General features: G+C 57.9%; 1 protein-coding gene across 3 annotated transcripts in view; it reads left to right on the top strand.

Annotated features, from left to right (window-relative positions):
* AFAP1 (actin filament associated protein 1) overlaps positions 1 to 10,111 on the top strand; it is a 155,119-nt gene extending 145,008 nt beyond the window's left edge. For all 3 annotated transcript variants that reach the window (XM_057705777.1, XM_057705779.1, XM_057705778.1), the window contains 2 exons: positions 434 to 598; positions 5,429 to 10,111. In XM_057705777.1, coding sequence (XP_057561760.1) covers positions 434 to 598; positions 5,429 to 5,455 — 192 coding nt within the window. In that variant the 3' untranslated portion in view covers positions 5,456 to 10,111. The remainder of the gene's footprint in view (positions 1 to 433; positions 599 to 5,428) is intronic.
* Positions 10,112 to 12,586: the final 2,475 nt, after the last annotated feature.

The following is a 12,586-nucleotide window of genomic DNA, read 5'->3' as shown; positions in this document are numbered from 1 at the left end:
TTAAAATAAACCATTTTCCTAGTGGGAAACACTGATGGTCTGGGACTTCCCTGGTGGCGCAGTGGTTAAGAATCCACCTGCCAATGCAGGGGACATGGGTTCGATCCCTGGTCTGGGAAGAACCCACGTGCCACGGAGCAGCTAAGCCCATGCGCCACAACCACAACTACTGAAGCCCACGCGCCTAGAGCCCGTGCTCCGCAACAAAAGAAGCCACTGCAATGAGAAGCCCATGCACCACAACAAAGAGTGGCCCCTGCTCGCCGCAACTAGAGAAAACCTTCACGCAGCAACAAAGACCCAATGCAGCCAAAAGATCAATTAATTAATATAAATAAATAAAATTTAAAAACTAGGAAAACAGAACTAAAAAAAAAAATACCGATGGCCTGGAAACCACACCTCACCCAGCGTCTTCTCTTTCCATTAACAGTCTCCAGTTTTCAGGCATCGGACCCTGGAGAACTCGCCCATGTCCAGCTGTGAGACCAGTGATGCAGAGGGCCCGGTGCCCGTGAACAGTGCGGCCGTCCTGAAGAAGAGCCCGCTGGCGCCCGCCAGCTCCCCCTGCCGGGGACACGTGCTTCGGAAGGCCAAGGTGAGCTCCCGCCCCTCCTGCTTGTGGGGACACCAGCACTGATGGGGGAGCAGGCATCCCGGGGGAGGGGACACCAGCACTGATGGGGGAGCAGGCATCCCGGGGGAGGGGACACCAGCACTGATGGGGGAGCAGGCATCCCGGGGGAGGGGACACCAGCACTGATGGGGGAGCAGGTATCCCGGGGGAGGGGACACCAGCACTGATGGGGGAGCAGCCATCCCGGGGGAGGGGACACCAGCACTGATGGGGGAGCAGCCATCCCGGGGGAGGGGACACCAGCACTGATGGGGGAGCAGGTATCCCGGGGGAGGGGACACCAGCACTGATGGGGGAGCAGCCATCCCGGGGGAGGGGACACCAGCACTGATGGGGGAGCAGGTATCCCGGGGGAGGGGACACCAGCACTGATGGGGGAGCAGCCATCCCGGGGGAGGGGACACCAGCACTGATGGGGGAGCAGGTATCCCGGGGGAGGGGACTCCAGCACTGATGGGGGAGCAGCCATCCCGGGGGAGGGGACGCCAGCACTGATGGGGGAGCAGCCATCCCGGAGGAGGGGGGACACCAGCACTGATGGGGGAGCAGTCATCCCGGGGGAGGGGACGCCAGCACTGATGGGGGAGCAGCCATCCCGGAGGAGGGGGGACACCAGCACTGATGGGGGAGCAGCCATCCCGGGGGAGGGGACACCAGCACTGATGGGGGAGCAGGTATCCCGGGGGAGGGGACTCCAGCACTGATGGGGGAGCAGCCATCCCGGGGGAGGGGACACCAGCACTGATGGGGGAGCAGCCATCCCGGGGGAGGGGACACCAGCACTGATGGGGGAGCAGGTATCCTGGGGGAGGGGACGCCAGCACTGATGGGGGAGCAGGTATCCCGGGGGAGGGGACACCAGCACTGATGGGGGATCAGCCATCCCGGGGGAGGGGACACCAGCACTGATGGGGGAGCAGCCATCCCGGGGGAGGGGACACCAGCACTGATGGGGGAGCAGGTATCCCGGGGGAGGGGACACCAGCACTGATGGGGGAGCAGCCATCCCGGGGGAGGGGACACCAGCACTGATGGGGAAGCAGGTATCCCGGGGGAGGGGACACCAGCACTGATGGGGGAGCAGGTATCCCGGGGGAGGGGACACCAGCACTGATGGGGGAGCAGCCATCCCGGGGGAGGGGACACCAGCACTGATGGGGGATCAGCCATCCCGGGGGAGGGGACACCAGCACTGATGGGGGAGCAGGTATCCCGGGGGAGGGGACACCAGCACTGATGGGGGAGCAGGTATCCCGGGGGAGGGGACACCAGCACTGATGGGGGATCAGCCATCCCGGGGGAGGGGACACCAGCACTGATGGGGGAGCAGGTATCCCGGGGGAGGGGACACCAGCACTGATGGGGGATCAGCCATCCCGGGGGAGGGGACACCAGCACTGATGGGGGAGCAGGTATCCCGGGGGAGGGGACACCAGCACTGATGGGGGAGCAGCCATCCCGGGGGAGGGGACACCAGCACTGATGGGGGAGCAGGTATCCCGGGGGAGGGGACACCAGCACTGATGGGGGAGCAGCCATCCCGGGGGAGGGGACACCAGCACTGATGGGGAAGCAGGTATCCCGGGGGAGGGGACTCCAGCACTGATGGGGGAGCAGCCATCCCGGGGGAGGGGACGCCAGCACTGATGGGGGAGCAGCCATCCCGGAGGAGGGGGGACACCAGCACTGATGGGGGAGCAGTCATCCCGGGGGAGGGGACGCCAGCACTGATGGGGGAGCAGGCATCCCGGGGGAGGGGACACCAGCACTGATGGGGGAGCAGGTATCCCGGGGGAGGGGACTCCAGCACTGATGGGGGAGCAGCCATCCCGGGGGAGGGGACACCAGCACTGATGGGGGAGCAGCCATCCCGGGGGAGGGGACTCCAGCACTGATGGGGAAGCAGGTATCCCGGGGGAGGGGACACCAGCACTGATGGGGGAGCAGGTATCCTGGGGGAGGGGACGCCAGCACTGATGGGGGAGCAGGTATCCCGGGGGAGGGGACACCAGCACTGATGGGGAAGCAGGCATCCCGGGGGAGGGGACACCAGCACTGATGGGGGAGCAGCCATCCCGGGGGAGGGGACACCAGCACTGATGGGGGAGCAGGTATCCTGGGGGAGGGGACGCCAGCACTGATGGGGGAGCAGCCATCCCGGAGGAGGGGGGGCACCAGCACTGATGGGGGAGCAGGCATCCCGGGGGAGGGGACTCCAGCACTGATGGGGGAGCAGCCATCCTGGGGGAGGGGATAGAACCAGCACTGACCTAGGAAAGGTGGAGTGGGGGCAGTTGAGCCCCAGTGTGTGGGTGGGGTGCAGGAGCTAAGCGTGGCCTTCTGTTCCAACTCTACAGCTTCTATGTTAGATGCCATTTCACAAATATCTACCCAATTCTTCCTAAAGTCAGACCCTCTTTCAGGAATCCACCTTTTCAAAGGCAAAAAAAGCCAAAACCTTGTCGATAGGCCTGGACCATCTATTGTCAGGAAAACCAGCAGCTCTGGTTCTGTGTCCTGGCTTCTGCTGACCCGTTTCTTCATTCGGTGAAGCAGAGATTGGCCAGTGACCACTGGAATCCTTTATAAAATCAAACGTCGAGGCATAAACTCTTCTCCTCCCTTCCCCTCCCAGCCCACCCGCAGCCTGTACACCTGTCCTCAAGGGGGCACCCTGTGGCACCTTCCAGTCTTCTGATGGGACGGGCCACTAACAATTTTATGAAAGTTAAAAATCTCAGAAAAATTTTAAAAGCTATAGTTTATCAAAGCAAACAGCTGCTGACGGTGTAGCTGAACGTGTGTGGTTTGAAGGAACCCTACCTGGTCCAGCCACGCTCATCCATCCGGATGAGTATAAGCTGTGCCGATGAATGCAGAGGTGGACGTCCTCCCCGCGCCATCTCCGGGGCCCTCCCTGCGCTGTCATTACATTCATTCTTTGGCAGCTTTGCAACCCGTTCCAGATTGGCTAGAAACCTGTTATTTTCTGAGAAGTGGATGTGGTGTTAGGTCAGAACATGCGTGCTCACCCCCGGCTGCACTCCGCTGCGTTCACGGCGGGTCCCTACCAGTGGTGGTTATAAACAGCATCCTGGAATATCTGTCTTCATAGCACGTGGATTGACTGAGCTTGTGTGTGTGGGTAAATTTGGGGAAAAGAAGAATTATTCTGCATCCCTTGTTACTTTCCTTGGCGTCCATTAAGTGTTCTTAGTTTGCAGAGGCATATGTTTTGCCTGAGAGATGTTTAGAATAGAGCTGTCCCCTAAAGTCCCCCTAATTATTTGCAGAAGGGAAATGCAGTGAAAATATGTCATTTATTTCTTTACTGTCAAAGAAACCGGTTTCCAGTTCTGTAACTCCAGCCTCTGAAAGCCTCCATTTTCTGTGCCCCTTCTCATCGTCCTGAGGTCCGGTACTCTGCACGTCCTGCCCCCTTTTCCCGGCCGGTTCAGATGCACAGCTGGCCGTTCAGACCGGCCCACAGCCTCCCTGAAGGAATGGGGTCACACAGAGGCTTCCCAGGACTCCTGAGAATAGTGACGGGAGAGCCACGGCTGGAGGAAGGGGTGGAGTCCTGGGCTTCTGCCTCTGGGAGCATCAGTCCGCCTGTAGGCACATCCCACACATCTCCTCTCCCACCCCGGCCTTTTCCTGAGAACTTTGCTGACTCTGACTCGTTCTGGGCTCTCAAACTGTTATCCCAGGCTGTATTCGTAGAATAATTTCCAGTTCCCCATGAGGGATGCTCTGAGTGTGAGAGAGCGAACTCCTGAAAGTCAGAGGGTTTCAAGTCACTGGTCACAGGGTTTCCCCGCCGAGAAGAAGGCTGAAGGGCCCCAACATCCAGGTCCCAGGGTACCAGGGATGGGCCACCCCAAGCACGGAACACCTGCTTTTGTGCAGCCTTTTCAGAGAAACGCATGGCGGGCTTGGGTCCTCTCCACGTCCCCCTGGCTGGACGTGTCTGTGGAGCTCCCTGCTTGGAGGCCAGCATGACCTGTGCTCAGTCACGTGATCACACGTGTAATTGTGTGTGTGAAACATTGGCAGCGTGTGTAGACACATACCCACAACTTCTCTCTAAGCCTGCGTTGCCCTGGAGGTTGGCCAGCTGTGGAGGGAGGCCTGCCCAGGGACGCTGGGCTTCCTGCCGCCCGGGCATCTCCTCTTTGCACAGCGGCCAAGCATCCTCTCTGGGAGCGAGGAAGCTGTGGGGGGGACGCCGGGTTGCAGTAGGTGGGACCCCAAAGTTGTCCATGCCTTTGCAGAACCAGGCATCTTCAGGTGCTCACGAGGTGGAGGTCGGCTCAGTGTTGGTTTTCTTTCTGCCACATTTGCTAATGCCTTGCTTTTAACCGTTAATTAAGCTTGTATGTTTGGTTCTAGGAAAGGTGAGAAATTCCTAGTTTTGTATGTGAGATGGTGTGCTGTGTCCTCATAGCCCAGTTAGTGAGCCCCTGGGCATACAGTAGGAGTCAAGCACTTGCGTCAGGCCAGCACCGCCACGCTCGGTGCCCCCGGGACAGAGGGGGAGCCCTGCTTGGTGCCAGGCCTCGAGGGGGACCGCCACACCATGCACGTGTCCCCTCGGGTCTGCCCGGAGTCCTCACTGGGACCCACGCAGGTGTCAGTTCTGGACCCTGTGGCGATTCGCAGTCTGTTGCTGGGGCCCTCGGCGCTGTTTCCTCACTCTAGGGCACGGGGGGTTGGGAGGTAGCCTGACACGTCTCAGCCCCACACGTGCCCTTCTGACCTGTACACGCTTCCTCTCACCTCGCCTGGCAGGAGTGGGAGCTGAAGAACGGGACATAGAGCTCGCAGACGCCCGGCTCGCGCAGCGATGCCCCGTCGCGTGCCCGCAGGGCACTGACCCGGGGCTCCGGCAGCGGGACACGGGGCTGGCGGCTGCGCTCCGGTGCCAGGACCCAGACCCGCCCGCTGTCTCCTCTCTACTGTGTAATGGTTCCCTCTAAAGAGATTTACTTGTAACGCTCTGGCTTCCACCTTCATCTGTTAAGAGACAGGAAGGGACGGCAGGTGTGGTGAGACCAGCGCCATCTCCGGGCGCAGCGCCCACCCCCACAGACTGAAGATGAACGGCCAGCGGGCCCTGGACGGGACCTCGGACTCGGACGTGCTCCGCGCCCGGCGGGGGTGCGCGTGGGCGGCGGGCTGCCTGCTCCTCGGCCCGGAGGACCTGGGGATGTTGCTGGGGTGGCGTGAGCCGCGTGGACCCGCCCCCGTCTCGGCGTCCCCCTCCCCACACGCCCGGGCCCCCCGTCACTAGGGGTGAAGGTGCAACAGAATTGTGCTGTGAAGCATTTTTTACCTTTTTTTTAAAAAATATTTTCTGGACAGATGCTTTGGTCACCAGGACACAAAAAGCTGCCACTCTCCTTTAAACTTTAAAAGATGTTCTCTTGTTACCATGTGCTGTGCTTCCCTCCAAGGGTTTTCAGATTCTGAGTCATATTTTATTGGTGATCGGTCCTGCTTTTGAAAGGCAGCAGTGTTTTTGATACTTGCCGCATGTGTGTCCTTCCCTGCTTTTCCCGGCATCCAACCCCCTTCTACCCCTTCAGAAGCAGCGGGTGGTCCTCAGCGCCCCGGGCGGTGTCATGGTGATGGTCGCGGTCACACTCATTCCAAGGTGCGAGTCTGCCCGTTGAAAGGCAGCAGGTTCTGGGAACTGGGCAGCTTTGGGGCAAAAGCAGGACCCGGAGAGCTTCTGCCCCACCCCCGCCCCGTGACCCGCCAGGGGGCTTAGTCCGCTGCTTCCCTCAGGGCGTGGCCGCGAAGGGATCAGACACTAAGGCGTGAAGGGGACAGGCCGGTTCGTAGGTGGAGCTCGTCCAGGCCGGCTCTCCTCTGTCTGCAGAGGGACCTCTCAGGGATCCTCCCTGTGCAGCCACTGGCCAGAAAACCCGTCTGTCACCTGGAGCCCTCTGCAGACTGGCCGATGGGACCAGGTCACACACGGGGATGGGCTCTTCCTACCTGCGGTGGATGCGGCCTGTCCTCCGCTGCCTGGGAGGTGTTGCTCATCAGATAGAGGAACAGGAGGCAAGAAGACGGGGTGCGTGTGTCTCCCCTAGACGTGCCTGCAAGCACATCCCGGGGCGGCCGCGGCTTCCGCAGGCCTTGCCGGTCAGGGCCGGAGTGGCCTTCGAGGCCAGCATGGGCCCTGTCTGGCTTTACTGAGCAGAGCAGGAGAGCGATCTTGGCCCCTAAGAAAGTTCTGCAGCAGGACCTGGAAGCCGGTCGCCTGGAGTCCACCTGAAACCTGAAGTTACGTTGAAGCCGTCTGCCAGGTGCCTGGGCTACCCGCTGGTGCCCTAACGCTCAAGCTCTTCCTCCGCTATTTATACGGCAGGTGGGGCCCCCCACCCCGACCCCAGGAAATCCAAGTAGGGAGTGGAGGAGGGGCCTCCCCCAGCTCAGGCCCATCCTCCCAGCCCTGGCTGGGAACGAGGAGCCACTCTCCCCCGGTCATCCCTCAGCATAGGAAGCTCGACCGCTTGGCGTCATAGGAAGCTGATTTCCTGTAAAGGAGGAGAGTGTGACCTCCCGTAGATTTTTGCTGCCTTCTGGTCAAATAAATGGTTTCCACCTAAGGCTCTCAGGCCATTCTGATTGGCAGCCAGCTTTGCCCAAGCCGACGGCCAGATTCCAGTTGTTACCAAGAAGGGAAAACGTGACCTCAGCCCAGCGCAGGTAGGCACAGGTGGGTGGGCCGCCAGCAGAGGTCACCTCAGATGTCACCTCGACCATCTCTGTGGATCGCGCTCAAGGACACTGCCAGTGGGGCCAGAGCCAGGATTTGGACCTGGCCTTCAGACTCCTGGCGTATATATTTTGTGCTTAAAAAACCCAGGTTTTTAATTCATTTTCACAACCATAAGCCTTTAAGGAGGATGGTGGATTCGATCCTGTCGCGTTCTCTTGGAGCCATGTGAAACGGGCCCCGCGGAAGCCGAGGCCACCGGCATCGGGCTCCTTTGATATCATGCGTCCCCCTCGATGTCTTTAGATTTGATCAGAAAGTTAGTTTAAAGCATTTGCTTCAAAATAAGTTATTTATTTGTATATGTTCAATAAATATAGTTTTTAACTTATATCTGTACATACTAGACACACTGTGGACATTCTGTTAGCACCCTGACAGTGATCTCATAACCCCACACCCCGCCAAAATGTGCCCCAGGGACCTGCACCCCCTCTCTTGGGGCGGCCGGAGACATCGTGCCAGAGCCAGGCTGGGGGGGCCTGGCCTCGGCCCCCGCTCGGGGGTGCAGGTCACCGTCCCCTGGGAGAAGTGGATTCTCAAGAAATGTCCCCATCCCTCTGACAGGCAGTCATAGTCACAGAGTGCTGGCCAAACTCTCATATAGATCCTGACCGAAACGAGACGAACGTGGTGGCAGGACCAGGGCTGGTGTGAGGCTGCCACCATCTGCAGGGCCGTGGGCCCTTCCCTGAGAACAGAGGCCACCATCAGCCTCAGGCTCTGCTCCTGGCTCTGTTTTGGTGACGTGTTGTCGACCTGCAAATTCCCTCCATTTTTATATTTTTATAATGGTTTTCATTCACTCACCAACCTTTCGCACAGAAATAGATGGTCAGAGGCGCGCCGTGTTACCCCGACATGGGCTCAGGTGGGGGCAACTCCCCCCCACCCCCACCTCTGTCCAGAGGCCGGGGAGGGTCGGGCAGGGCCGGCCTGTGTGTCCGAGATAACAACGCCGCACTCCCCCGCCCTGGGCCTCGGGACGGGCCTCTGCGGGAGCTGGTGGGCCCCGGGGATGGACCCAGACGCTGGGGCCTCTGTACACGGTCTCCGCGGGGCTCTTCTCTCGGCCACACAGGTAGGACTAGTTGTGGTCCCTCGGTTTGGACACCTTGGCGTTGTCCAACTTGACCGTTCCCCTTATTCATCTCACTAGTCGGTCCCTGAGTCATTTTGGGCTATTTCTGAAAACCCAAGACAAGCCTGATAGGATGGAGATGTGTCGCCTTTGAAACGTCTGTCTCAAAAAGCCTGTGTCCTGGGCCCTGAAGGCCGCCCTCAGGGAGGAGTTTCAGATTGCTGTTAATCGTGGCAACAGTTTGGAATCTGTGTACAGGTTTCCAAGGCGACAGCTTAGAAGCTGGGGTGGGCCCGAGGGTTGTGGGCAAAACTCCTCTGTTTACTGTCCCATCTTTTCTTTCCAGGAGAATAACTGTCAGCATGCTATTTTGAAGGAAATGTAAAGTTTGCCCCGGACCTAGTCCCCCAGGCAGCGTTGTCTGTTTATTCACCACCTCCTATGTCAGGAAGCTTCCCAGGCTGGGCACGGGGGTGGGCATCCGGGCAGGGCCTCTCCCGCCGGAGAAATCGGGCCGCTGAGGCGGCTGCATCCCAGCCCCGGCCCCGCGCAGCCCAGCGGACGCCTCTTCCAGGAGCAGGTGGCCCGCCCGGCTCCACTGTGGCTCAGGAAAAGGTCATGGACACTTCAGTATTAAATATTGCGTTCCTCTTTCTTTCTAAATTAAGTTTTTTAATGGAAAAAATAGTTTCAGGTCACGGCAGAGTTTTAAAGAGGGTGATTTTATTGTTCTTGTCATTACTTATCCCCATGATGGGCTGGGTTGATACTGTGAAATAAACTAAAACTAGACATTTTCACGCCCCCTCCCCGTCCCCCGCACACACGGTGCAGCAGCAGAGAAGAACAGCCTCTTGGTGACCCCCGAGCCCTGGGGGGTTAGCGTGTCATTCGTGAAGACGAGAGAGCTTCACGCCCAGTGAAGGGTTGGCCTCACGTGCACGCTCTTGCCCGTCTTTTGTGAAATAATTCAGTTTTCTTTCCAGAAAAGCCCAACTTGACAGCATACAAGTATTACCAGGTATTTCTGTTCATTGCCATGGAAGAAATTTTCGAGATGGGATCATCAGATCATAATTCTTAGGGACCAAAGGTGTTTTTTAATAAGATAATCTTTGTATTTGATTTTTTTAATGAGAAAGGCGATGTTAACTTTAAACTTTAGCATCAACTGTTAAATTATATTCAGCATTAATTGACCATGGCTATAAGTTGTAAAATGTTTTCATATTAAGAATGTAATTATTTCCTTATTGTATTTTTTAAAAAACTAAAGTCATATTTAAAATTCTCTTTGAAAGAAACAGGCAAGAAACAGGAAAGATTTTTTTAATTAAATATGTTGGCAGTGTCCATTTTAAATAACTGTAAATATATTTTCACTGTGTTTTGCAATGTATTTAATTCATAAAGTAAAAAATTTTATCAGAAGAACCTTGCATTGGAAATAATTCGTTTTCAGTCCATTTGCCCGGATTTTGTAGTGACCTCACTTGAATTTTCTGCCTTACCAATGGATTTTTCTACAGTTTTACACAGTGTAGCCTGCAGACTGGCGCCCTCGGGCGTGCCGCCTTTGTGTGTTACTAATAAACTCGGCTCTTCCAACCTGGCCTCCGCGTCTTGACCAACTAGGTTTGTGGGCAGACGGGGAGGACTTTCTGATGAAGGGAGGCATTTTGCTTGCCAAGTGGGGGGGGGGCGGGGGGTAAGACGGATCGAGGTGGAGCACGTGTTTTTTTAGCAAGGATCTTCTTTCATGAAACATAGTGTCTTTTAAAAAGTAGCTTTTAGTCCAAGGACCCGAATATCCGGGTCCAGGAGCATCTGTGCTCCTGCTGAGTGCAGCTCTGTGCCCGGTGCCGGAAACAGGATTGACGGGATGTGACCCTGCTCTCAGGGTGCGCCCTCCAGCCAGGGAGACAGACGTGTCGACAGGTAACTCAGTGAGGGACTGTACGGAGAGTTCCGGAACCACAGGAGAAAGAGCAGCTGCCTTTGAGGCAGTTGGCAGCCTGGTTTGTAGGGGTGGCTTTTTGAGCTGGGTCTTGGTGTTTAAATAGGAGTTCAGCAGGGAGAGAAGACGGGAAGTGCAGCAGGAGCCCAGCGTGGAGGGTGAGTGCATGGGCCGTGGGGAAGGCGGGTGTGGAAGAGTGGGCTGGATCAGGCCACTGTGGAGAGGGGGGACTCTGTGGCGTGCGTCCAAGGCCTCTAGTGTGGGGGGGCCAGGTTTCTGGTTTTAGAAAGACCACCGCCAGCAGGACGGTATTGAGTCGGAATGAGACCCAGGCAGGCGTGTGGCTGCAGTGCCGGGAGCAGAAAGGCTGCCAGAGGTGCGCAGCCACGTGAGGGCTGATGGAGATGCAGATGGAGGAGCCCTGAGGGGCTGGTGCTGCCGCTGGCTGACCTGTCAGCTGACCTAGGACGCGGGGGAGCAGAGCTTGGCCGGAGCTGCAAGGATAAGGTGGCCGCTTGGGCCCGGCAGGACACCCGTGTCGTCAGGCAGGGGCGGCCAGGTCTGATGGCAGGAGGCGTGGCCTGTGTGTGTGACTTGGGGACGTCCAGGTGACACATTACCCACCTGGGCCCCCCTTTCAGAGGCCGAGGACCAGGTGAGTGGTGCCTCCTTCGCGCCCATTCTCCTCTCCCAGGGGATGGGGTGGGCGTTGGCTGGTCACGTCCCAGATAACGAGAGGCCCCTTCCATTTCCAGAGAGAAGCAGCCACCCTGAGTGGGAGGTAAGGGCATTTCTGCAGGCCACCTCAGACGGCAGGAAGTCGCTGTCCGCCTGCTCTCAGCTTGCCTCGGTGCCCTGCGAGCCATCCGCGAGGGCGGTCCTCTCCCCCGCACTCGCTGTCCAGTGGCGGGTCATTCGTCTCAGCCAGGGGTCCCATTACGCTCCATTGGACCCATTTTAATTGATGCCCCTCCTCGGGCTTGAACGGGGGTCACGTCCTGGTGGGCTGACAAAGGAAAAGGAAGTGCCTCTAGTTTCTTTTAAAACTTAGCGAAAGGACACCAGAGCTCTTGGTTTTGTGTCTTAAAACCACAGAGACGATTCAGGGATATTCATCACGTGAGTTATAATTGTGAGAGCAGGCGACCTGAAGCCTTGCTGGCATAAAACAGGAGCCCTGCTCTTTCATAGGAAGCAGGGAAAACATGAGCTGGTGTCTGTGACCCAGAAATTTTATGACGGAAACTTCATCAATTTTATGATGCTGTTAAAAATGGCTACCTTTTCACATGAAGGGACCAATTAGTCAGAAAACAGGGCAGGAAACATAGCAGGGATGAGGACTCAGGGAAGTGGGTCAGGTATCCTCACCTCCCGACCTGGGAGGGTATTTCGAGCTGGTCCTGGACACTGGGACATTGGTCTGTCCTGGAAACACCCCCGGGGGGGGGGGGCGGGCAGTGCGGCAGAGCTGAGAACTGGCCGCTTCCTTCCTTGGGGAGGCCAGCCTCTGCCTGGGAGGGCTGCCCATGTGATACACATCTTCTTATCCTGATGCTTTGACACCTGGGAACTCGTTGACCCTGGAGGGACAGCCCTTCTCAGGGCCACACAGTTCCTAGAGATGTCAAGGACTTGCCTACAAACAGGGCTTTCATCCGTGAACCAACCAATCCAGAGACCACACCCCAGCCACCTCCTTTCTGAGGTTCACACACTCTGGACCACCATCCCCTGCCCTGATCACGCCCGGGCCAGGTGCCCGACAGCTGGGGACAGCCCCTGGTCCCAGAGCTTACTGAAATTATGTGGACCAGCCTATCACACGCCTGCTTGCGTGGCCTCGCCCATTCGTTCCTGTGAAAACCACGATAAAGGCTCCTGTTCCCATTTTCCCCTCCCTCCACGTCCTGCCCTGCCCTGGTGCTTCCCCGTGGGGCCTGATGGGGAACGGGGAGCGTGACACCCTTACCTGCCCGACGGCAGTGTCTGCCGATCTGCCGGCCCCCCCACCGTCCTGGGTGATGCGAATGCCTACGGTTTAAACCCCCTGGTCCTGTGGGAAGGGCACGGGCTGAGCTTCACACGTATCAAGTGACGGGAGACAGCCCATCCGTGAGA

Source organism: Hippopotamus amphibius, chromosome 13 (assembly GCF_030028045.1).
Source record: "Hippopotamus amphibius kiboko isolate mHipAmp2 chromosome 13, mHipAmp2.hap2, whole genome shotgun sequence".
Taxonomy (NCBI): domain Eukaryota; kingdom Metazoa; phylum Chordata; class Mammalia; order Artiodactyla; family Hippopotamidae; genus Hippopotamus; species Hippopotamus amphibius.
Note: the sequence above shows the minus strand (reverse complement) of the source record. Positions and strands in the feature narration are given on the sequence as shown.